Genomic DNA, 22,279 nt, shown 5'->3' with positions numbered 1-22,279 from the left:
ATATCGACCAAAAAATATATTTAAATATAACTGAGCATAAGTGAACCACTGGTTCGTAGAATTGAATAATTTAGTATTTTATGGTATATTTTGTAGCATGATGTTCCCTGCGGAAGTTGCATATTCAACATCAACTGCCGGTCACACTCACTGAAATATAATAAAACAATTCAATAAATATTATAATACAGGAAACAAACATGGACAAGCAACGACTCCCGTTGCCAGAGATGAGAGATGATAAGCACCGGCACAAACAGGTAAATACCTAATACGTCTCGTAAAGATATTTGGTGCGGAAACACGCCCACATTTAATTCAAATAGCATGCATGCTAACACACCAATCTCTTTGTTGTCGAACAGTTCAATGGACACTTGGACAGCAACCGATTTCGACCGCCGAAATACAAAACGCGCTACACCATCTTTGACAATAACAATTTGAATCGCAGCCAATCACTTGGATCGTGCAGTGCTGCCAACAACAGCTCACAAGTTGCTCACGCAATTTCCTTTCGAAGTGGTTCCGAGTGTCCCGATGCCGGCATCTTGCCCGCATCACCAAATGCATCAACTTCCATGTGCTGCAATGAGAGCCATTTTGAGCAGTGTTTCGAACGCTTAGCCAAGCTGGGCGAAGGCTCCTTCGGTGAGGTATTCCAGGTGCGAGATCGATCCGACAGCCAGATGTATGCAGTGAAAATCTCCAAACAATTGTTTCGCGGCGAACAATATCGTGCCGAGCGGCTGGAGGAAGTGCGTCGTTACGAAGAGTTCTCCGGTCACGAGAATTGTATACGCTTCATACGTGCCTGGGAGCAATACGATCGCCTCTTCATGCAGATGGAGCTATGCCGCGAAAGTCTCGAGCAGTATTTATATCGTTGTCGGCAAATTTCGGAGGAACGTATTTGGCACATTTTGCTGGATTTATCGCGAGGCCTTAAATCGCTGCATGATCGCAACCTCATACATTTGGACATTAAGCTGGACAATGTGCTCATCGATGATGACGATACGTGCAAGCTGGCCGACTTTGGGCTGGTCATAGATGTGGACAAGGCGAACAACCATCAGGCAACGGAGGGCGATTCACGTTACATGGCACCCGAAATTCTACAGGGTCAATTCTCAAAGGCCGCCGACATATTTAGCCTGGGCATTGCTATGTTGGAGCTAGCCTGCTACATGGATCTGCCCTCCAATGGTCAGCTCTGGCATGAGTTGCGACAGAGCAAGTTGCCCGAGGAGTTCATAAATAGTAAGCGCGATAGCTCTTAACTAATCTGTTACTGTTTTTAATGCTTACGACTTGTATTTGCAGCCATCTCAGTGGAGTTGCAGCAAGTCATCAGGACGATGATGTCACCAGATCCACAACTGAGGCCAACAGCAGATCAGCTACTGGCGCATCCCAGGCTGCAAAGAATACAAAAAGAGGAGAAATCAATGGTCACATTAAAGCTGCTGGTAAGCTGTCAAATCTCACATCTCATTCTCAATGAAATCTGAAATTCTTTTATGTTTTTCTTCAGTCAAAGTGCTTCCGAAGATCACGTCGTGCTGTCTGGATCAAAATCTGCAATCTCAAAACGGCTGCGTATCGTTGTTTATTCTACATTTTGGAATTTCTACACTTGTACAAGCCTTTAACGGCATCCCAGTCGTCTGGATGTGGAAACAATGCAGCAGCACCATCATCTCCATCCTCATCCATGCTCGGTGTGCCCCGAGTAGAATTCCAATTGGTCGGCTCGACGCCAATTGGTAATCGTGATTGTTATGTCTCTGATTTTCTATCCTCCATTGATAATCTGGAACTATCCCAGCAAGGAACACCTACGGCCTGTGGCCGAGAGAAATTGGTTAACTCGACGCCATTAAATCACCATCATAACAAATCAGCCCGTCTCAGAAGGTAAGTAGTTAGAAATGACTAGAAGTGAACTAGTATTACTATTAATATTATACTATTGCAGTTGCTCAGCGCGCAAGGCACAGGCGGAAAATAGTAATTTACTGACCGTTGACGCTAGTAATTCCCGTGCCAATTTATCGGCTCCTAAAGTATTGGATTCATCATCGTTTCTGCGTAAAAAGTTATTTCTGTTGGACAGTGATGAAGAGTAAGAGCATCCGCACAGACATTTATTTGATGCAACGCAAGGAATTTATTATGATGAACAAACATATATATATCAGTTAGAAACCCTACAAAACCCATACATATGGCAACAAACTATATCGTTATATATATTTAGAGTATAGTTGTAGTTTTCTTGAAAATCTATACTTTTTAGGCCCAACAATTGTAATAATGTTAATGCTTCTTTAGAAGAACTTGTTATTAGAAGTCCTTTTGTTTTTATAAAGTAATCTGAATTATGAATGATAATACAATAAGCATGTGATATATATACGAAATGCGATTTGAAAAAGCCGCAAAATTAAAAATGAACGTATCTTTTTTTCAATTACAGTTGCAATTTGAATAAACTAGAATTGAAAGAATACAGTATAATCCTTAATGTTGTCAAAAAGCCGTTTTCATTTACACACCACAGAATATAATAAAATATATCAAATTATCGGATTCTTGGTCGAAGTCATCGATGCTTCAACCGCGAAGTTTATATTAAAATAAGTTTTGGTATTAAAATACTAAAAAGTACCAGAAGTGATCTGGTCGCACTTCGACAAACAAAACCAACATTTTTTGGTTTTCAAAAAAGAAAAAGAATTTTTCAAAAAGAAAACAATTTGGTATAAATAAGAAAAATTTTTAATTACCTGCACATAACATCGATTCTGTTGTCGATTTAGTATAACTAAGTCTGTTCCTAGCGGCTTATGCGTCGAATGTTAGCGTCCACGTGAACGCAACAGCTGATTGCAATCAACACATGTTGTGACGACTCGTAAACAACGAGGTGTTTTCTTTTCAATTATATTTTAAAATTTAAGACATAAAATGGCACGTCCTAAAAAGAAGAAGGTTGAAGTTGTATTTGATCCACAAAAGCGCAAGTGAGTAAAGTGAAAATTGCATGGTAAAACACTCAAATTAACGTCAGAATTCTACAGGGAATTTTTAACTGGATTCCGGAAGCGAAAAAATGAGCGACGCTCCCGCGCCAAAGCCGAATTAGATCGTAATCTGAAAGAGGAACACAAACGCATACGGCAAGAAGTAAAAGATGGTTTCAAACATTTGAAGAAATCATTCGAACCACTGCGGGAGCTAACGGCCGAAGATAAGGCTGAGGGCACAGAAAAGGAGGCCTACGAGGACGATGAAGTGCAAGTGAAAATCGTGGAGTTGAGCACCAATGATTTGGCTGCACAACGCAACATGCTTGGTGCCAATATCGCAGACGACAGTGAGGAAGAGGAGGCACAAGCAGACAGCGACGATGACGACGACAAATTGCAGACGAATCGGATACCCGGCATGGATTTCGATGTGAATGCAAGTCGCAAGCGTAAAGCAGCAGACAAGGATGAGGAAGAGCCCAGTGAAAAGGCTGCTAAAGGATCCGCTCATGATGCAGATATAAAAAGCAAAAAAGAGCTAGACAAGCTGATGAAAACAAAGACGCTGAAGAAAATCAAAAAGAGCAAACTGTTCAAGATGAAGGAGCGCATGGACAACAAGAACAACCAGAAGAAGGCGAAACGCGACCGCAACAACACCATCAAGAGTGTGCCCAAGCATCAGCGCAAGAAGTTAAAGCATGGTCTGAAGACACCAGGCGGTCAGACGCGCTATCGCAAGGGTCGCATGATGAACAAGAAGGAGCTGCGACGCAAGCGAGGCGGAGGCGGCGATTAGGGGCGCTCTCATTTAGCATAAATTATGTATTAATTGTATTCTATAGTGTTTTTTTCTGTGTTGTACGGTTTATTCACTATTACACACTAATTGATCGAAATAAACTGTATAATATAATTTTGCTAATTCGCCGGCGCCGGCCGTGTTTCTTGCACATTTAATTTGTTGTTCATATTCCATAATCATCATCATAATTATATATGTATACTTATGTATAATATATATCCAACATGTTATTTTTTTTGTTTATTATTTTTTGGGGTTATATTTAACACTAGCAATTGATTATTGCCGCAGATCTAGCCACGGCCAGAGCTTAGTTAATGCTATCAATAAAACTGGCGCTCTCATCTGAAATTTCGTTTTATGTTCGCCATCAATTATTCACTTACGACAAATGTTTTCTTTTTTAATCTACTCTTCTCTCAAGACTAATATATAATATTTACAAAAATCGTTCCTCGTTAGTTATCTTATGTGTATGTATTTATATATATATTGTTTTTCTTACAATTGTTTATTTGCATTTTCTTATGTGGTTTGCATTTAATTTTTTACGTGTTTCTTTTGTATATGTTTTTTTTTTTTTTGCAATTTGGTTTATATTTCGTTTTGTTTTTTTTTGTTTTCTTTTTTTGGGATGAGGATTAACATTTTTTAAAAAAATGTATATAATCCAGCGATATAATTTGCTTTAGTTTTATGTGAAATCCAATAATCATCTTTAAAAATAAACACAATAAATAAAATGCCAAACATTCTTTAAAACTAAACTTATATTATGAAGGGGATTTGGAGGTGGGGGGTTATGGGGGGATAGTGGTTGGCGGGGACGGGGGAAAGGCGCAACAATAATGCTCTAGCTTATAGCTTAGTCCTAATATATATATATATTCATCAGCAGTTAAAAATGTTTACAAAACTCATGTAAAATCCAATCGAACCCGTTTGCCACTTGCTGCTGCAGCTGCTGGCCAACAACAACAACACCAACAAGTGGAGCAACCGAAAGCGGGCGGCGTGGCGAGGGCGATGATGATGACAGTCATCGTTGTTGTCATCCAGTTAGGACTGTTGATTTTGCTGCTGCTGGCCGCTAGACTGATGTTGTTGTCGCCGCGTAAAACCGCCGCCAGACGCTAGATGGCGCTGCAAGGCGCGCTGCTGTTGAAACTTTGAACCGCTACCAAAGCGATTGTATTTGAATTTACTGCGCTGCTGGAAATTGGGGCGATAGTTCTGATGATGGAAACGGGGAGGAAAGCTGCCACCGGATTTGTTGCCGCCATGCCAGCGCTTTTGTCCCTCGTATTCCTGGAATGGATTGTAGCCGGGCGTGCTGTTATTATTACATTTCACCGACGCCGATTTGATCTTTCGCTGACGTCCACGATCCATTTCGTTCTCCTCATCATCATCTTCATCCCGTTTGCGCTGCTCCCGCGCCTCTGCTTGCAGCTAGAATAAGAATTAATTAATTTATTTGTTGCGTTATTAAAGCAATAATTTTGATTCGTTTTTTTTTTTTTTTTTGTAGATTTCTTGATGGTAATGAAGCTTATGCAGATGAGAGTTAAGTTAACAAACAAACACACATTGACATTGATTAACATGCGATTTACGAGTTAATTTGGCAAAACGGTAACGGCGGGCACGGGTTGAATTAATGATGGCAATTCAAATCATAAGCTTCATTTCATTTGTGTATGTAGAGTACTTCAACAACAGCTCTTTACCTATTCTCGATTGGAGGAAGAAGTAGGAGTAGAAGGCGCATTGAAGTGTCCACGCTGCATGGAGACTTCAACACAATCACAGTTTAGAGTCACAAATTGCAAACAATTTGAACGTGCACACACACACAACACACACACATACGTATGTAGTATTTTAATTGTATTTTAATGTCGTGGAGGAGGAGCCCTTGTTACTGTTATTATTATTGGTGCTCGCATTATTGGAACTGTTATGGAGTATGCTGTTGTTGTTACTCGTATTGGTAATGTTAACGCTGTCACAGTCACTGTTAACGCTGACGTCGGTTCTTAGCCCATCCGCAGCGCCGTGACCAGCTATCCGTTTCGCACAAACCAAATCAAAAGTCTAAATGAACGGGAGGTGGAACAAATGTTGAAAAACGAAATGCAAACAAATTACAAAAACACAATTTACGCTTTTCGAAATCAACCCAGCATGCAATTGAACGAATATTATTAACAGCTATGTAAATACAGACAGCAACAAAACCATAGCCAAAGAAAGACTAACAGAAATAGTGTCAGTGTTGTCAGATTCAGCTAGCCTAGCAGTTAAAATAGGCTAAAGGACCTATAAAGACAAGCTAAGCTTGTTTCGCCATTACATATTTTGTTTGCCTGCAATATGCATTCTAATTAAAAACTGAAATATACAAATGATGCAATTATCTGCAATTGGTAACTAGCTTCAATATGAGTTGTGCATTTAACTGAAACCTTTCGTAAATAAAAGTTTTGATGGTGACATTTTTTTCTAAAGCAGCTTAACAGTTATAGTGCGTTGAACTGAAGTTTTTTCATACAAACAAAAGTGTCGAATGCCTCTAAAATTATGCTAATTTTAAATTTACATGTAATTGCATAGGCATTTAAGTTAAAACATAAATTGTAGTCGTTACGAATTACATAAGCAATTGTACAGCTGCAATTATCTGCATTCGTTTTTGTTAAACATAAAAAAAGCTGAACCTAGCCGTAAGCAAGCTAAACTGGCAACACTGGTAATAAGTTATTTTGTAGTATGTACATGGAGATTGTAGCTTGTGCGTTTGATTTGATGAAGCGTGCAGTATAGAAGTTAAAGAGATAGTTATTTAATTGGCACCTACCTCCTTGTCCATCTCGGATGCCTTGCCGTTCCAGCTGAGCACAGAGCTGCCGTAGCCACGATGCGTCTGCTTGAGCAGCTCGCTCACAGCATTGCCGTTGGCCATCGATTCGCTCTGATAGCCATTGCCAATCCTTGGTGTCTGTTGTGACTTTGCGCTGCCATTGAGCAGCTTCTGACGCTTGGGACCAGGCGATGCATTTGCCTCGGCCGCCTTATTGCTGGCAAACGGATTCTTGTGATTCTTTGACGGTTTAGGCACAACATCTTCCACATCGTCATCATCCACATCGACGTCATCATCATCATCGTCGTCAGCATCATCGTTATGCGTAACTTTCCATACACCAGTTTTGGATTTAATCACCGCTGGCGATGGCGGCGTCTTTGGCGATGGTGGCGCTTTGCTGCTGATGTTGCTGCTGCTGTTACCATTTTGTGACTGCCAACCGTTGCTCTTTAGCTTCTTTTGCTGACCATCTTCGTCATCATCGTCATCCTCATCTTCGTCATCATTGCTGTCAGCTTTGTTTCTATGTTTGTTTTTGTAATTGTTTAAACTTTTAAATATCTCGTCTATGGCATCAGTCTTTTGTTTGTTGCTGTTGTTGTTAACATTGGCCGACGAGGCATTTGAGGCGGACTTGGCTTTGTTGTTAGTATTGTTGTTGGTGCTCGGAGAGCTGCCATTTGTTTTCGCATGACCATTGCGCAGCGACACTATCGTTGGCGTTGGCGGCGTCGTCGTTTCCTCCTCATCGGATTCACTTGAATCGGCGCCACTGCGTCGCTTGCGTGGATTTGTTATTGTTGCTGTTGTTGTGGTTGCTGCTGCTTGTTGAGGCTGCTGTTGTTGAGTTGCTGCTGCTGCTACTTCTTCCTCCTCGGAGGCCGACTCGTAGGGCACAAGACTCTTCATTGGCGTCTTTGGCTTCAACTTGGCAGTAGGTTGTGCAACACTTTCACCGCTGCTCTCCTCAAACATTTTCGGCATGCTCGGCAGCTGTGGCGCTTTGTTATTGGTTTTCACATTATCATCATCGCCACTATCCTCTTCATCATCCTCGTCGTCCTCCTCATCGGATGACATTGGCAGAATACGTTGTTGCTGGTTGTGTTTTTGTTGTTGATTGGTTGTTGAATTGTTGATGTTGCAGGAACTTTTATTTGCAGTTGTTGATGTGGATGTTGCTGTTGCCGTTGCCGCAGTTTTTGCAGTCTCTTGCAACTTAAGGATGCCATTCTGCAGTGGCTGCTGTTGTGACTGTTGTTGTTGCTTCAGTGGCGTGCTCTTGTACTGAATGGTGGTCTTGACCCCACCAAGAGCATGTCCATTGCTATTCGCGTAGCCATTCGGCAGCTGGGGACCAATGAAACGTGGCGATGCAACAGCAGCAGTTGTGGCAGTGGCTGCCGCCGTTGATGTGGCAGCAACTGCGGCTGGACTATGCTGACCATTGGTCAGACGCAGTCCGTTTAGTTTGGGACCATTGCTGACCATCTGACTATTCACATCCAGCTCATAGAACATGATGTAGGCATTGGTATTGCAAACGCTTTGCATGGCAATCGGTCGCACATAGCTGTCATCAAAGTTGTAATAGCTGCCCGCTTCGGTTAAACCGATGGCTGTGTAGTGACCACAATGCTGCGAGGCACCCAAATGCGTCACCATCGACACCAGGCGATAGCTCAAGGGCTGAGCAGCGGCTGAGGGACTGCGTGCGGCGAATCTGCTGAGGTCGATGCGTGGCTTGAAGCTAATCTGTTTGGTCAGCTTGTTGCCCATCATGGAAAAGCGTTTCAGCTGTATGCACAGCGTAATCGGTGCTCGCTCCAGACTAAACTGTTTGGTGGCCGAGACCTAGAAGAGAAATTAGTGCTGTTTAAAAGCTTCAATCAATATCGATTATTTCACACATACCTTCTTCTTGCAGCCTTCGCACTTGTAGCCCATATCCTCAAGACGTTCGCGCGAAAAGTAACCATCGAATGCCTCCTCTAGCGTGTCGGCCTTGCGTATGTCCAACAGCAAATCTTGGAAGTGTTGAAACGTTATCGACACATGATTGCAGCTTAAGCAGCGCACCTCGCTGCGCAAATAGCCACCGAAGATTTGATTCAGCGGCGTTGTCTCCTTCACCAGTTGATCCAGTTCCTTGTAGTTGCGAAAACGCATCAGATACGCCTTCTCCATGGCCTCCACGAGAAAGCGCAAGAACTCATGGGCATCCTCCTGACGTCCCACAACCATATGCTTGCAGATTTGCCTCAGCTTGGTGTAGATGAGAAACGGGCGCACCGCCGACTGATTGGATTGTGTGGACTGCAGGGTTTTGGCCATGGCGCAAATGATGCAGCCATTACCGCCACACGATTCGCTAATGTTGCAGTTCTCCAGGTGCGACGACTCCGAGACGAGCCAATTGGCTAGCGCCGGGATGTGAAAGAGCGCCTGCAGCGTGGAGTTGAGGTAACAAGTGTTGCCCACATTTAACATGCCAGAGCCCACTTGCCACTTGCGCTCCGATTGCTTCCAGCCAATGCGAATATTCTCTCGCGGATACAACACTCGTTTCGGTTTGGGCAGCTCATTGGGATTCTGACTGGAGCCATTAGTGTTGGCATTCTGATTGGATTGTGCATCCATCAGCTGTTGCTGTTGCTTGCGATTGCCATTTTGGTTGATGCCGTTATTATTGTCTGCAAATGAAACAGCAAATTTGCGCCTGGGCATTAGCTCGAGAATGAGGAGGCGAAAGAGACGCTGCAATAGCACAAGGCAGGGCAGCAATAGCATTTTATAGATCAGCCACAGTGCGTAGCTGCTATCCGCAATTATCACAGTCATTATTTTTGTTGTAATACATTTGATGAGGAGGGCAACCAAGTCAGAACTGAAATCGACGATGACTTCGACTTGTGGCGATACTAAATTTAACAAAACGAATATGACGGAACACACACAAACACAAATGGCACCAGCGAGCAGAGGCACACCACGAGTCACAAATACACACACAAGCACTCATTCACATCAGTACATATATGTATATGAATGTGTAAATGTGGTCACCTGTGCCATTGTGGCTCTGTGTCTGTGTTGAGAGATGATAACAGCGAGCAGCGATTCGATTTTGTACTCGTCGTTGTTGAGAGGTTACAAAAACTAAAAACCGAGAGTGACCAGCACTCAGTTCGACTGCCTGTACAATAGGGTTGTCTCGCTCTGGCGCAGGCCAATCGAAAATGATTCGGTTACTGTGTGAGCAGCAGCGGTGTTGCCAACTGAATTTTTTCCATTGCTCGCTGCGAAGAAAAATTGAACAACTTTGGCGCGGACTAACTGTTGTTGTTGTCTTGTGTCAATTTCTTAATTTTGTTGTTGCTGTTGCTGGCAAAACAACATGGCCTGCTGCCTGACCAGTCGGAGGGAGTCTTTGACCATTTCTTTGCATCGTTTGCTCTTTGTTTTACTTCCTGCTTTGCATACAAGGCAAAGGCAAATAATATGAAAGTGTCTGTGTGTGTGTGTGTGCTTATGTACTCTTGTGAATTTAAGTACATAAATACATTTATTTGCGTGCATGAATCACACGCACACATTCTCTGTTACTCTTTCATATTTCCATTCACAACACAGCAAAATGCGCCGCAGCATTTGCTAAAAAGTTCAAGACAATTGAGAAAATAAATATCCAGGCAGACCGCGCGCAATATTGCGGTTACCAAATATAATTTTCAGCGGCAGCTCATGTAGACTCGCATTGGTGAGAGTGAGAGCGCGTGAGCGTGATTGTAGCCGTGCGACAAAGAAAGAACGAGTGAGAGGGTAGCCGCGTGTAAAAATGTTTGCCGCGACAACGGCACGTTTTTTTCGTCTTCTGTGATTCAGAGAAGTAGACAATCAGACAGCAGCAGTAGTTGTAGTAGTAGTAAATGTTTCTGTCGCAGTCGCCGTTGACGTCGACGGCGCTGCCGCCTGTCCAACTCACTCTTTACGATCATGTACTTGTTTTGCTTGCCATGCTTTTTGCCTATGCGTTCTGTTTACACGTACACCACCCAAGAGTACATACACATGCATGACGACAGCGCTGCCGCCGTAGCTGCTCACAAATTGTGCAGCATAAATAACCCGAGACAGGGTATGGAAGGAAGAAAAATGTGTTAGTCCACACGTGATTTTATTCAAAATATGTGCAAAACAAACATTAAAAACACACATACACATACTGTATCCAATGGCAGCGGCTGGAAAATTTGTGCGCCGATTGCGAAAGACTATTAAGAAAAGAACGATGTCGACGACGATGACGATAACGATAACCACTTACCATGTCCATTGGAGTTGGTGATTTTGCCAGCGCCATTTGTTTTGTTGTTGTTATCGGGCTCAATCACGATGTATTTGGATTTGAGTTTCGCCAGCACCGATTCATTGTAATTCTTGACCTCCTCATATTCGATTTTGGCAAACAAGACACGCTTGGCACTGGCCACAATTTGACTCTGTAAGTTATCGGTGACCCCAGCAGCATCATCACCGGTTCTAGCTTCGTCGGCAGCAGATCCGGCACCAGAACCAGATCGGTTGTTGGCTACAGTTGCTGCGACGCAACCACCGACGCTGACGCCAAGAGATTCCCGCAGCGCAGCATTGACGACATTTGCTGTTTCGCACACAGCCAACGAAACGGGCATGGCGCTCGCAGTGGTGGGTGTTTGTGGTGGAATTTTGAAGGATTTTATGGACGCTGCCCCGCCTTGCTACTTTCACTATTATATATATATATGGATTATGATCAACTACTATTTGTTGTTGTTGGGCAGCGCGTAAATTAAATCAGTAGCAATGTTGATGGGGCTACGGTGGAAGGGGTGGAAAAGGTGGCGATGGCGCAAAAAATAAATGATAGCATTCGATGCGGTCGTTGTTGCTGTCGCTTGATTATGTTATTGTTGTTGTTGCTGCTGCTGTAGTGTAGGCGGGCGTGTTGCGCGAACCCAGACACACACACACGCACACACACAAAACTAGCTGGCGTTCATTTGCGCAATGCTTAAGATCCTCATCGGCCCGGTCGACGACTTTCGACGTTTTATAGGTCCTGCCTGCTTGCCTCCTTCTGCCTCCCGCGACCGTTCTGCGTCCTTCAACAACGATTCGAACGTTCGTTGCCCGCGCGACAATTGTTCTTTTCTCTTTTTTTCTTTGCTCTTCACTGCTTTTTTCTGGCCAACACACCAAGCACAAGCAACCGACGCACGCACTCACACTAACACAATTGCACACGCTTTTTTCGCTTTATGCTATTGACTCCGCAATTCGGTTTAGAGTGCGGTACACCAATTTAGATACTTTTCCAGCGTCGAAACACGTAAACTGTTGGCGAATATCAGGCGCCTTGCAAACATTACGAAAATGTCGCATTCGTTTGCATTTTTTCGTGGGCGAATATTTAATTTTCGAAAAATAATGACAATTCCTTCCCTCGTGTTTCTTCCGACTGTCAATTCTCTTTTGCATCAGTTTTCGCCAAACGAGACTAACCACTTACTTGGCACTGAAGTTGGCAGTCCGCCATGAACTTGGCTGCGTGTCTTTTCCACACACGCGAAGTTGGCTGTACCCAAATTTAAATTTCGTATTACAAAATATTTTTATTTGATCCAAGCGTAATGGACTAGACAAAAATTTTTAGAAAGTGGAATGGATATTAATTGTACCAATATCTATTAAATATTTTAATAAGCGATATATATTTTTTTTTTTGTAGCCCTGAAAAATGATTCCAAATTTACAGTTCTACAGCCTCGAATGCATTACAACACAATTGACAGTGTGACCATTTTAATTATGTTTTTCATTTTTTATCACTTGTATTACTTTCTTATACGTTTTTAAAACAAAGATTTAATATCAAACAAAATCATTTGAATATGTAAACATTGTTTTCGAAAGCTTTAATAAATTAATTCAAAAATGCCGCCTTTTTGTTATAATCGGTATTTTCCTTCTAATGAATCAGTTTGGTATTTTTAGTAATACTGCTTGTGGTCACACCTTGACACTGGTGTTAAATAAAACAGCTTTGAAGAAAGCTCTTGTTTTAAGAAAAAAGTCTGAAAGAGTAATATTTATTATTGAATAAATGATTTTATACATCGATGCTTTGCGCGCGAACGCAGACGGAAAAGCACATAAATTGAAAGACAAATAAACAAATAAAATAAACACGTATTTTATAAAAGACAACAGTGCACCAAGATGGCTTCATTCTTCAATGTGGGCGCTCTGGGCAATGTTTTCTCAACACCCATTGGACAGCGTATCGGTGAGTAGAAGTGAAAAAGCGGGCAGATGACTGTTGTGGGAGGTGCGTGGGTGTAATTATTAATTTGTCTCTTTCATTCTCTCGAAAAATGCATATGTTTTGTTTGTTTGTATATCTAATGAACACATTTGCGCATTTAGATTGTAATCTAACCAGATGCAGTAAATCGCAGCAAACCAATGAAAAATTGAATTTTCCCAACTTTCTTTAGTAGTTTGTCGCTTTTCTTATTGTCACAAACACACGCATGGATATGTATGTATGTACATGCATTTACACACACATAAAACCCATATCACCCACCGCAGAGTGTACGATTTGTTGTTGCTATCTGATTACTATGGCAAAAAAAAAACCAAAACCGCTATCACGCCATCCCCCTCCCACATTCAGTCCCCAGTTTCAGTCACTAGTCAGTGGCATTGCCAATTGTCTGATAAGATTAGAGCTACATACACCTTTTGCAATTTGTGTGTGTGTGTGTGTGTGTATGTGCATAACAAGTACAACTATAGTTGTGATGTACATACATATGTACATTTTTGTTGCTCATCACAATTCACTCAATAGCATGACTAGTCGAATTTGATGTCACCCACCCCCAGCAAAAACAACAACAAACAATACTATCGAATAATTCGGCACACCGACTGAACTTCCCTCCTTGACCACCTCGAAATGTGGTGCACCCAATTAGTCATCACCACAAGTTTTGTTATTGCTAGTTAGTTACATAAATGTGTTAATTTATTCATTTCTGCTTTCTGTCGAATTTTCGTAGTCGCATTTACTATGTGTTGGTGTGTGCCTGTGTGAGTGCATTTGTGTGACTTTTCAATGCGTTACTAATTTGTTGCTACACCATTATATTTTTTGCTCGCTCCAATTTTGTGCGCTTTCTGTGCTTTGTTTTGGCTTTGCTTTAAATTAAATATAATTTATAACCGGTTTTGTGTGTTTGGCAATTTATGAATGCAATTGTATTTGTGTTTTTGCTTTTTCCGTATCTTTCTTTTTTTCGGCTACAGTGCGTTGCACTTCAAAACAAAACGAAAAAGCAAACAGAGAGCGAGAGAGCGTTGCGCTCTCTCTCAATTACGCTCTTTCAGTAGGTCGCTCTCGCAACACAATAAATTGATCGGTTTACAAAGTGCACACATATCATGATAATCGTTAGTTAACTGACGTTTGTTTTTGTATGTTACGCGAACTAACAAACCATTAGCTGTTGCTTTTTATTTTATTTGTTTTGCAATAAAATACGGTAACTGCTTTTGAATTTATGTCTGCCGCATGGTGACTTTGTTATTGTTGTTGTTGATGATGATCATCGTATTCAAAGCGTAAACAGAATACGATGACAAAAGCAAAGAAAAATAAACATACGCTCACTCACGGACTCACACATACATACATGCATGTATAGGCGCACTGATTGACTCACACACAGACACACTCATCAGCTGACTGTTTTTGGTGTTTGCTTGCCAAAAATGTGAAACAATTTATTGCCTTATACTAAAGCACATATCATGTTTCGACACCTTTTACAGAGGCCGCCACCGATGCGTCACTGGCCTCGGAAAATTGGGCGGCCAACATGGAAATCTGCGATATGATCAACGAATCCTCGGACACGGCTCGCGATGCAATGCGCGCCATACGCAAACGTCTCTCACAGAACGCCGGGAAGAACAATCAGGTGATTATGTATACGCTCACCGTGCTGGAGACGTGTGTGAAGAACTGCGGCAAGGCGTTCCATATGCTTGTCGCCCAAAAAGATTTCATCAATGAGCTGGTCAAGTTGATTGGGCCAAAGAATGATCCGCCAGCTGTGATGCAGGAGAAGGTGCTCAGTCTCATACAGATCTGGGCAGATGCATTCAAGAATCAACCGGATCTCAATGGCGTCACGCAGATGTACATGGAGCTGAAGAATAAGGGCATCGAGTTTCCGCCCACCGATCTGGATGCCACGGCACCGATATACACGCCCCAAAGGGTAAACTAAATATGCGATTGTTGAATTCGTTCATTTGTTAAACGCATTCTTGTGTTTTGTAGAGCGTGCCTGAAGTGCCGCATCCACAGCTCATGGCTGCACAGCATCACGCCATTTCGCCACAGCATGCGGCAGCTGGAGCTGCTGTCGCGGTGCCCACAGGACCGTTGCATTTGACACCGGAGCAGGGCGCCAAGTTGCGTTCGGAACTGGAAATCGTCAGCAATAACATGAGCATTTTGGCCGAAATGCTGAGCGTATTGAAGCCGGGCCAGGAGACGCCCGATGACTATGCATTACTCAACGAGCTGACCGCCACCTGCAAGGAGATGCAATCGCGCATTGTCGATCTGATTGGCCGCGTGCAGGACGATGAATTGACTGCGGAATTTCTGCGCATCAACGATGAGCTCAACAATGTGTTTTTGCGTCATCAGCGCTACGAGAAGAGTCGTGCCCAAGGCAACGCAGCAGGAGGCGGAGCCGCTGCAGTTACTTCACCATCAGCAGTGCTTGGCGCTGCCATGGGTGTTCCAGGCGTCACAACGGCGACAGCAGGAGCTGGAGCTGGAGCAGCTGCATCGCCATCGAATGCTACTATCAGCAATACGCCGCAAAGTGATCAGCTGCTAATTGATTTAATTGAGAGCAGCGAGGAGCAGCTGCCACAGACCTTTGGACAGTTGCAACTGGGCGCTACAGGTGGTGGCGCAGCTGCCGGAGCAGTGGCAGCTGGAATTCCCGCTGCAGCTGCTGCTGCCGATGAATTCGATATGCTCGCACAGTCGCGTACCGATGGCAACCAGTAAGCTAGCTTTAATTTATGCCTAAATATCTTGTATTTGATTTGGTGATTTGTATATTGTAGTAGAACGGATCTGCTGCGCGATATTCCCAGCGTGGATGCAGCGGCTGGCAGTGTTGCATCGCCCTATAGGCAGCCAAAGCAGTCACCTACGCCACAGCAGCAAGGTCGTGGATTAGCCGGCGATCCGCCGGTGGTAAGTAAAGTGAGTGAAACAGACGCCTAGCACAGATGTTAACTAATGGCGCTCTATAATTCTTTACTCGATTTGTTATTTCATTTAAATTGCAATTTGCCTTTTGTTTTTGTTTTTTCTTTTTATTTTGCAAATTTTCAAATTGGGTTTCGTTTCTGTTTCCGTTCCTAATTGTGTTTGATGTTTGATGTGCCACCCCACCAAAGTCGACGAAAGAGAATGAGATCGATGAAATGGAGGCATGGCTGGGCAGCTCAGTAAGTAGCAAAGCAGCAGCAACAAACAAAACAATCATTCATTCAGTCACACTCGCTTTTTGCCATCTACGAATCACTTTATTTTGTGTTGGTTTCATTTAAATACATTGATTACGTTTCGCTTATCAAATAGTTTTTATTTTGGCTGCTTAATTAATAATTTGCTTTTCCAATGCAGAAGGACATTGATGGTATTGAGGAACTGACCAGCTCCGAGTTTGATAAATTCCTTGAGGAACGCGCCGCAGCCGCTGAAAATCTTCCAACGATCAATGCATCGAATTCCGCCGCTAGTGCCACGACAGGATCAGGATCGGGGCTCGCCCGCGGACCCGATAGCAGCTTACGACAGACGACACCAAAGAAACCCGGCGCTGACGAGGATCTGCTTGCGCTTTGAGTGCACAGATTCACATCCATTCAGATCCTTTTTGCATCCTGTGCAGTTCCCGCATTGTTTAATCTTTCAAAAATGTTACACACGCCTAACATAATATATTTATACATAACGTATATACATTATGCATACATATAACAAAAAAAAAATAGCATACATTATACATTTCAATGTAAAATGCTTTTATTTTCTGTAATTCATTTTTCTAAATCTTTACAAAATATTATTTACGTAAAACAAAAATTGCAAAAAACGAAAAACAAAAAAAAAGAATCGCAAATCGCAAGAAAATTGTACTGCAACGACAATTGTAACTTATTCCAAAATGCAATCTTGTTTTGCTCTATATGTAAGCTATGCAATAACAATAACACACACACGCATTGATTGTAATTGTACATTATGTTTTAATGATCTATTTGTTGTTTATTTATACATATACACATATACCTTATAAAGTTAATTTATTAAAAACAAAAACAAATCACTGGAAAGGAATTGTACACTGTTGATTACTTATTTTAATATTATCACAATGCCATAGGTTTATTCCCGCTGGGTTAAGACCTCAGTGGCCGCTCCAAAGTCAGCGTCATCCTCTGACTGCGGTTTCTCCACGTCACTATCGGAGTCAGTAGTTGTCTTCAACGGTTCCATTTCCTCATCAGTGGAGTCGTTAATAGCAGTGGTCTTCTTACGCTTGCCCAGCAAAGATTCCAGTTCTTCAATGCGCCGCTTTTTGGTATTCAGCAACATGACGAACTTTTTGAGCAGCTTCTTTTCCGTCTGCTTGGAATCGTTGATATATTGCTCGTATTGCTGCACCAATTCGCTGGACTGTGTTTCAGCACCAGCAGCTCCCTGACTAGAGCCTTGTGATGCACCTGATGAGCTAGTTTGTCCACACTCCATGGCTGCATCCAGCATCTGTTGAACGTTCGACAATTTGCGCATTTTCTCGTCCACATACAGGATTTCAAAGCCACAGCATTTCCACAGCTTAAATTTAGGTTTCTCCTCATCGACCTCATAGTCGAAACCCGGTAGTCCCATTTGTGTGGTGAGCGCCTTTTTGTATTCATCATATAACTCAGTGTAATCTAATTGGAGCTCCTCTGCAGCGCTCTTAATTTCATCATACTTCAAAATCGCTTTGTAGCTAGAATTACTTGTAGGCACATACAGTTGAAGCTCGACAGCATCCTCCAGCCACTTGCTGTGCAAATAGATAAAGGGCTTGACGTCCGTTTGACTGTGGCTAAGTTGCGTGCGGCGCAAAACTTTAATAAAATATTCACACATTTTTCAATTTCAAAATAGCTATTTCAATCAGCTGCATGCAGTGTGACCGCGTCGGGACAGTATAACTGTATAATCTTGGAAAAATATCGATTATAATATATATATATATAAATATACTAAAAACTATCGGAATTGTCATTCAAGCTACAATCGCAAAATATCATTCATTAATAGAAATCTGATTAGTGGTAAGAGGAGATTCGAATAATGAACTTCTATTCTGGAAATATATCTACATACACATTAAAAACTTATGGACATTTTTGAAACCAAATTAGAAATAAAGGTTTCTAGGTCGACAATAAAACGTACATTTTAAGAAACTTGTATATGGTCACACACCGGCACAGGGTGTTAAATAAAACAGCAAAAATTCTCATCAGTGTCGCTCCATCTCCCTCACTCTCTCACTATAATTAATAAGCACTAGACGACTCAAGTTAATTACAGTAGATTGATTGCGTGCGGCGCCTACGACGTTTTGGATCAAGTGCTTGTGACTTATTTATATTATTTATATCGCCAAGCATGCTGAACAACATTATCAATTTTGCCAATTATTGGTGGTTCCGATACCTAATGGTGTGTAAAGCAATTTAAAATGTTCGCACGTTTAACTAAATGATGCTAATATATGTATATGTACAACAAAAAGCTGTATATATGTACAGATCTTAATGGTTAATAACTTTTTTATTGGTGTGTTGCGACAGGTGACCGAGCTGTATGTGGTCGAGAAATGGGAGCGTGTAACGATACGTGAGTTTTGTAAACATCAATCATTTGTCATCAAATTTTCAATGCTTTGAAAATTGTTATACGCCCTTATCAAAATCACACACATTTTTTATTCCCCACACAGACGTCATCTTTATGGTCCTATTTTGTGTGTTCTGGTACTTTAACTATTCAGTGCTGCTTTCGGTGACCGGCAATATCTTTGGATATTCCCCAATTGCAAACGGTCTTTTGCCCCCACTGCCTCATGGAGCCGCTGGCGTCAAGGTCACATCATAGTTTTGCTTGAGAATCTGTTAAAAAAATCTGCTGTTCCAACAACAAATTAATTATTAACTAGTTGTCGTACATACATACATAGAATGCTATGCTAAGAACAAAATGTAATAGTTTTAAAGTTAGTAACTCATGGAATTCGCGTTAGCCTAAATATTTGTAAATGTTTCCTTACCTTCAGATATATATATATATGATATGATATATGACATGTATTTAAATCACTGCTGTAGTTTTCTCATTTCACAGTATTTAAAGTGCATATTAAATAGCATTAGGTTGTAAGCTTTTGGCCGTTCCAAATAAATATGTGTGTTGAATCAATGTGAGTCACCTTTTTATCTCTCGAGAGCCTTGCAAATAATTGACAATCTTTATTGTTTTTGTTTTTTATATATAGTATATATACTTTACTGTCGCACTTCAATGCACTAAATGTTACAATTTCATTACAAAAATATAGCCTATTGTTATTTAGATGTGTGTGTGTGTATTGTGTGTAAGTGTATTTAAATAGTACTTGTATTTGTATTTGTAAGATGCATAGCAAAATTGCTGTGCAGCATTTTGTTATTCGAGTAGCCGCACAAAACAGATCCAAGGATCAGAACCAAAACTAGTTGGGAGATGGGGATTACTAGCTTACTAAAACGGGGGGATGGGGTTTTACATACCTTCTTAATCGTAGCAAAAAGAACTAATCTCTAAAAATCTTTTCTTTTCGTTTGTTGACCATCGTGCCGGGCATTCCAATCAATTCAAAAACTTCAAAAAACTTATCGACTCCTCGCATTAGCATTTAAAACTTAGCAATTACTTTGTTGGGGGGAGGTGAAGCACAGCAACTGCCTGCAACAGCAAAGAAGGGGCAACATCATGTGGCACCAGGTGCACCAATTGTTTGTGCCTCCAATTGCCATTGCAGTCAGAATAGCACAGCTCCTCAAAACTAATGATAGTGCTTACAACTAACTGTACAGACGAAAAAAAAAGAAAACTTGTTTTCTCTCTTTTCTCCAGCCACACATTTTGATGCAGATCATTTTCGATTCAGATGACAACAGCCAAAGGCAACGTCACTGCTAGTTAGGATGCCGGCGTCGACGTACTATCCAGCAGCACCGACGCCAGCTCCTCGTTGGACTCCACATACACCATGGTGGGATCCTCGCCAAACTCCAGTCGTCCATAGCGCGCCACCAATGGTGTTTTACTGTTCATCTGGCCGCCCTGGGCGCGGGGCCATTTACGTTTGGGCTTCGAGTGCGTCAGCATATGCGACTTGAGATTGGTTGACTGTGCAAAGCACTTGGAGCAACCATCGATGGGGCAATGATATGGTCGATCTCCCGTATGTATGCGCACATGCGTGCGCAAATTGAAGTCCAACGAGAAGCGTTTGCCGCAGCCCTCGAAGGTGCACTCGAAGGGCTTCTCGCCAGTGTGCACAAGCTGATGTCGCTTTAGCTTTGAGCTCTCCACGAAACTCTTGCCACAGACGTTGCACACATGACCGCGTGGCCCATGCGTATGCATGTGTTTGCGCATGGCGCTGTGATTGCGGAATTCCTTGTTGCAGCCACGATGTGTGCAACGAAACTTCGGCTCCTCATCGTCCTCAGCGGTGGCAGCGGCGGCTGCTGCAGCACCTGGTGTTGCTGTTGCTGCCTGTTGGCCACGTTGTAGCGTTGGCATATGAAGCTGTTGTTGTTGTTGCTGCTGATGGTGCTGCTGCTGCTGTTGCAGCTGTGGCATGATGCTGCCACTGCTGCTAGCTGGCACCAATGGAGGCGGTGCGTTCAACTGCCGCTTGGTGGTTGCCTTCTGGGCACCCACATTGTTGTTGTTCGCTTTCAGTCGCACATTTGTGCTGCTGTTTTGCAATACCAACTTGGGCAGCCCCTTTGGCAATGTCGCTCCACTCAAAGCGGGCGCTGTGTTCGGGTTGCTGGTGATTATGGGATTAGCAGGTGTGCAGGCAGCGGGCGCAGTCATTAGCTCAACGGGATGCGGCATATTCTCAATGAGCTCAATGCTCCCATATGCTTCATCCAGCTGATATTGCTCGCTTAGCGATTGACTGTCCTCCTCCTCTTCGTCGTCTTCCAGCTGTTGCTTGATATCATCCGCATCGCCATCGATGTCCTCGTCATCACGCATATAGGCATTGACCACCTCCTCGACATCGGTGACAGCTGCGGCACTAAATGGATCCGGTAATATGACATATTCATTGCCAATGCCATCATTAAGCACATCATGGTGTATCATATGATCGATAATCATTTTTGGCTTGACATTCGCTTTGCTCGACGTTGTGATTATCTGATGACCATGTGCATTCTCCATTTCCAGCTCTGCATCGTCGTCCTCATCCTCAGAGTTGAGGGACGACCAGAGCGTAACATTAAACTGATCCTCGGTGATGCGAATGGGAACTTTAGTTTGTTTCCAACGCTTTGTGCTGCCATTGGCACCATTAATGGTTGTGTTGCATGCGCTGGCGTTTGTCTGACGCTGCATGCGACCAAAGGGTTTAAAGTCCTGCACATGACAGCTGTTGGAATCATCTGTGGACTTCATATAGTAATCATTTTCGAGCTGCTCCTCCTTGATGGTCTCGGCCGTTGCCTCAATGGTGGTTAGCATTTCGGAAGCAATATCAAAGGCATTTGCATCGCGTTGCAACATGGGCAGCTCCTCTTCCTCCTCATCGCCCGACGATAAACGCATATCGCCATCCATTTGTTGCTCCACATCCTCATCATCGTCGTCGTCATCATCCTCTTCTTCATCGCTGCCGAGCTCCTGCTGTTGCATGATTATGGGCGGCGGCAAAGCATCCGCGGTGGCCATGCGAGGCAGTGAGGAGGCGATGCGATCCACTGGGTAATATTCGTAAACATCGCCGGCAATGAAAAACTCGCCGGTGTCCACGACAATGTTTGCTTCATCGTCGATAATCTCCTCGATGAGAAAGCTGCCATTGTCACCAGCATTTCCCATGTGTTCCGCTCCATCCAATTCAGTGCTATAGGGATGCTGATGTTCCACACTGGCTGCCGATGCTGAAGGCATCACTTGGGTGAAATATAATGGTGAGGTTGTATGTGTATTGTGGTGATTGGAGTTGGACGACGAGGAGGAGGAGGAGGACATGGGCAGGGAGAGTGGCAGGGGAACTGCAGCGGCGGCCAGTGAAAGATTCTTAACAATTGGCGGCGCCCTGGCCTGATATTTGCCGCCCTGATGATGACTTGTCATCG

The 22,279-nt window shown here is 42.9% G+C and overlaps 7 protein-coding genes across 9 annotated transcripts; 4 read left to right on the top strand and 3 right to left on the bottom strand.

Annotated features, from left to right (window-relative positions):
• Positions 1-113: 113 nt before the first annotated feature.
• Positions 114-2,456, top strand: LOC117567374 (membrane-associated tyrosine- and threonine-specific cdc2-inhibitory kinase). The gene is made up of 5 exons (XM_034247317.2): positions 114-260; positions 366-1,263; positions 1,327-1,472; positions 1,538-1,920; positions 1,982-2,456. Exons 1-5 carry the CDS (start codon positions 201-203, stop codon positions 2,130-2,132), a joined length of 1,638 nt encoding a protein of 545 aa, XP_034103208.1. The 5' UTR covers positions 114-200; the 3' UTR covers positions 2,133-2,456.
• Positions 2,457-2,809: 353 nt separating this feature from the next.
• On the top strand, positions 2,810-3,960 carry LOC117570800 (nucleolar protein 12). The gene is made up of 2 exons (XM_034252656.2): positions 2,810-3,029; positions 3,087-3,960. Exons 1-2 carry the CDS (start codon positions 2,974-2,976, stop codon positions 3,832-3,834), a joined length of 804 nt encoding a protein of 267 aa, XP_034108547.1. The 5' UTR covers positions 2,810-2,973; the 3' UTR covers positions 3,835-3,960.
• Positions 3,961-4,298: 338 nt separating this feature from the next.
• LOC117567793 (ubiquitin carboxyl-terminal hydrolase 36) lies at positions 4,299-12,257 on the bottom strand. 2 transcript variants are annotated; one of them, XR_004572088.2, is made up of 5 exons: positions 11,037-12,257; positions 8,624-9,402; positions 6,701-8,563; positions 5,571-5,937; positions 5,156-5,292 (listed from the first exon to the last, which is right to left on the bottom strand). XR_004572088.2 is itself a non-coding variant. In XM_034248017.2 (4 exons), the coding sequence occupies exons 1-4, from the start codon at positions 11,401-11,403 to the stop codon at positions 4,900-4,902; spliced, it is 3,402 nt and encodes a 1,133-aa protein (XP_034103908.1). In that variant the 5' UTR covers positions 11,404-12,214; the 3' UTR covers positions 4,299-4,899. The 2 variants fall into 2 exon arrangements, 1 of the variants encoding a protein (XP_034103908.1); XM_034248017.2 differs by lacking the exon at positions 5,571-5,937 and having other exon boundaries at positions 4,299-5,292; positions 11,037-12,214.
• Positions 12,258-12,770: 513 nt separating this feature from the next.
• On the top strand, positions 12,771-17,195 carry LOC117569139 (TOM1-like protein 2). 2 transcript variants are annotated; one of them, XM_034250167.2, is made up of 6 exons: positions 12,772-13,037; positions 14,591-15,042; positions 15,105-15,847; positions 15,911-16,052; positions 16,250-16,300; positions 16,479-17,195. In XM_034250167.2, the coding sequence occupies exons 1-6, from the start codon at positions 12,971-12,973 to the stop codon at positions 16,698-16,700; spliced, it is 1,677 nt and encodes a 558-aa protein (XP_034106058.1). In that variant the 5' UTR covers positions 12,772-12,970; the 3' UTR covers positions 16,701-17,195. The 2 variants fall into 2 exon arrangements, with proteins under 2 accessions (XP_034106060.1, XP_034106058.1); XM_034250169.2 differs by lacking the exon at positions 16,250-16,300 and having other exon boundaries at positions 12,771-13,037.
• A 40-nt stretch (positions 17,196-17,235) lies between these two features.
• On the bottom strand, positions 17,236-18,064 carry LOC117569140 (uncharacterized). The gene has a single exon (XM_034250170.2). The coding sequence runs from the start codon at positions 17,997-17,999 to the stop codon at positions 17,244-17,246; it is 756 nt and encodes a 251-aa protein (XP_034106061.1). The 5' UTR covers positions 18,000-18,064; the 3' UTR covers positions 17,236-17,243.
• A 308-nt stretch (positions 18,065-18,372) lies between these two features.
• On the top strand, positions 18,373-19,337 carry LOC117571494 (uncharacterized). The gene is made up of 3 exons (XM_034253662.2): positions 18,373-18,581; positions 18,713-18,758; positions 18,862-19,337. The coding sequence occupies exons 1-3, from the start codon at positions 18,528-18,530 to the stop codon at positions 19,014-19,016; spliced, it is 255 nt and encodes an 84-aa protein (XP_034109553.1). The 5' UTR covers positions 18,373-18,527; the 3' UTR covers positions 19,017-19,337.
• Positions 19,338-20,099: 762 nt separating this feature from the next.
• On the bottom strand, positions 20,100-22,277 carry LOC117571832 (polycomb protein PHO). The gene is made up of 2 exons (XM_052003614.1): positions 20,796-22,277; positions 20,100-20,681 (listed from the first exon to the last, which is right to left on the bottom strand). The coding sequence occupies exons 1-2, from the start codon at positions 22,275-22,277 to the stop codon at positions 20,100-20,102; spliced, it is 2,064 nt and encodes a 687-aa protein (XP_051859574.1).
• Between the last annotated feature and the right edge of the window lie 2 nt (positions 22,278-22,279).

The sequence above is a fragment of the Drosophila albomicans genome, chromosome 3 (assembly GCF_009650485.2).
Source record: "Drosophila albomicans strain 15112-1751.03 chromosome 3, ASM965048v2, whole genome shotgun sequence".
NCBI lineage: Eukaryota > Metazoa > Arthropoda > Insecta > Diptera > Drosophilidae > Drosophila > Drosophila albomicans.
The sequence above is the reverse complement of the archived record's forward strand: the minus strand, read 5'-3'. Positions and strand labels throughout refer to the sequence as shown.

Bases quoted from the DNA above. Each gene is read 5' to 3' on its own strand.
- LOC117571494 (XM_034253662.2), top strand. From the start codon at position 18,528: ATGCTGAACAACATTATCAATTTTGCCAATTATTGGTGGTTCCGATAC. The intron at 18,582-18,712 runs GTGTGTAAAGCA...GTGTTGCGACAG, and splicing joins GGTGGTTCCGATACCTAATG to GTGACCGAGCTGTATGTGGT. The intron at 18,759-18,861 runs GTGAGTTTTGTA...TTCCCCACACAG, and splicing joins ATGGGAGCGTGTAACGATAC to ACGTCATCTTTATGGTCCTA.
- LOC117567374 (XM_034247317.2), top strand. From the start codon at position 201: ATGGACAAGCAACGACTCCCGTTGCCAGAGATGAGAGATGATAAGCAC. The intron at 261-365 runs GTAAATACCTAA...GTTGTCGAACAG, and splicing joins ATAAGCACCGGCACAAACAG to TTCAATGGACACTTGGACAG. The intron at 1,921-1,981 runs GTAAGTAGTTAG...ATACTATTGCAG, and splicing joins AAATCAGCCCGTCTCAGAAG to TTGCTCAGCGCGCAAGGCAC.
- LOC117571832 (XM_052003614.1), bottom strand. From the start codon at position 22,277: ATGACAAGTCATCATCAGGGCGGCAAATATCAGGCCAGGGCGCCGCCA. The intron at 20,682-20,795 runs GTGCCAGCTAGC...CGTGGCCAACAG, and splicing joins TGAACGCACCGCCTCCATTG to GCAGCAACAGCAACACCAGG.
- LOC117567793 (XM_034248017.2), bottom strand. From the start codon at position 11,403: ATGCCCGTTTCGTTGGCTGTGTGCGAAACAGCAAATGTCGTCAATGCT. The intron at 8,564-8,623 runs GTATGTGTGAAA...TTTCTCTTCTAG, and splicing joins GCGAAGGCTGCAAGAAGAAG to GTCTCGGCCACCAAACAGTT. The intron at 5,293-6,700 runs GTAGGTGCCAAT...TTCTTATTCTAG, and splicing joins CATCCGAGATGGACAAGGAG to CTGCAAGCAGAGGCGCGGGA.
- LOC117569139 (XM_034250167.2), top strand. From the start codon at position 12,971: ATGGCTTCATTCTTCAATGTGGGCGCTCTGGGCAATGTTTTCTCAACA. The intron at 15,043-15,104 runs GTAAACTAAATA...TGTGTTTTGTAG, and splicing joins CGATATACACGCCCCAAAGG to AGCGTGCCTGAAGTGCCGCA. The intron at 16,301-16,478 runs GTAAGTAGCAAA...TTTCCAATGCAG, and splicing joins AGGCATGGCTGGGCAGCTCA to AAGGACATTGATGGTATTGA.
- LOC117570800 (XM_034252656.2), top strand. From the start codon at position 2,974: ATGGCACGTCCTAAAAAGAAGAAGGTTGAAGTTGTATTTGATCCACAA. The intron at 3,030-3,086 runs GTGAGTAAAGTG...AGAATTCTACAG, and splicing joins TTTGATCCACAAAAGCGCAA to GGAATTTTTAACTGGATTCC.
- LOC117569140 (XM_034250170.2), bottom strand. From the start codon at position 17,999: ATGTGTGAATATTTTATTAAAGTTTTGCGCCGCACGCAACTTAGCCAC.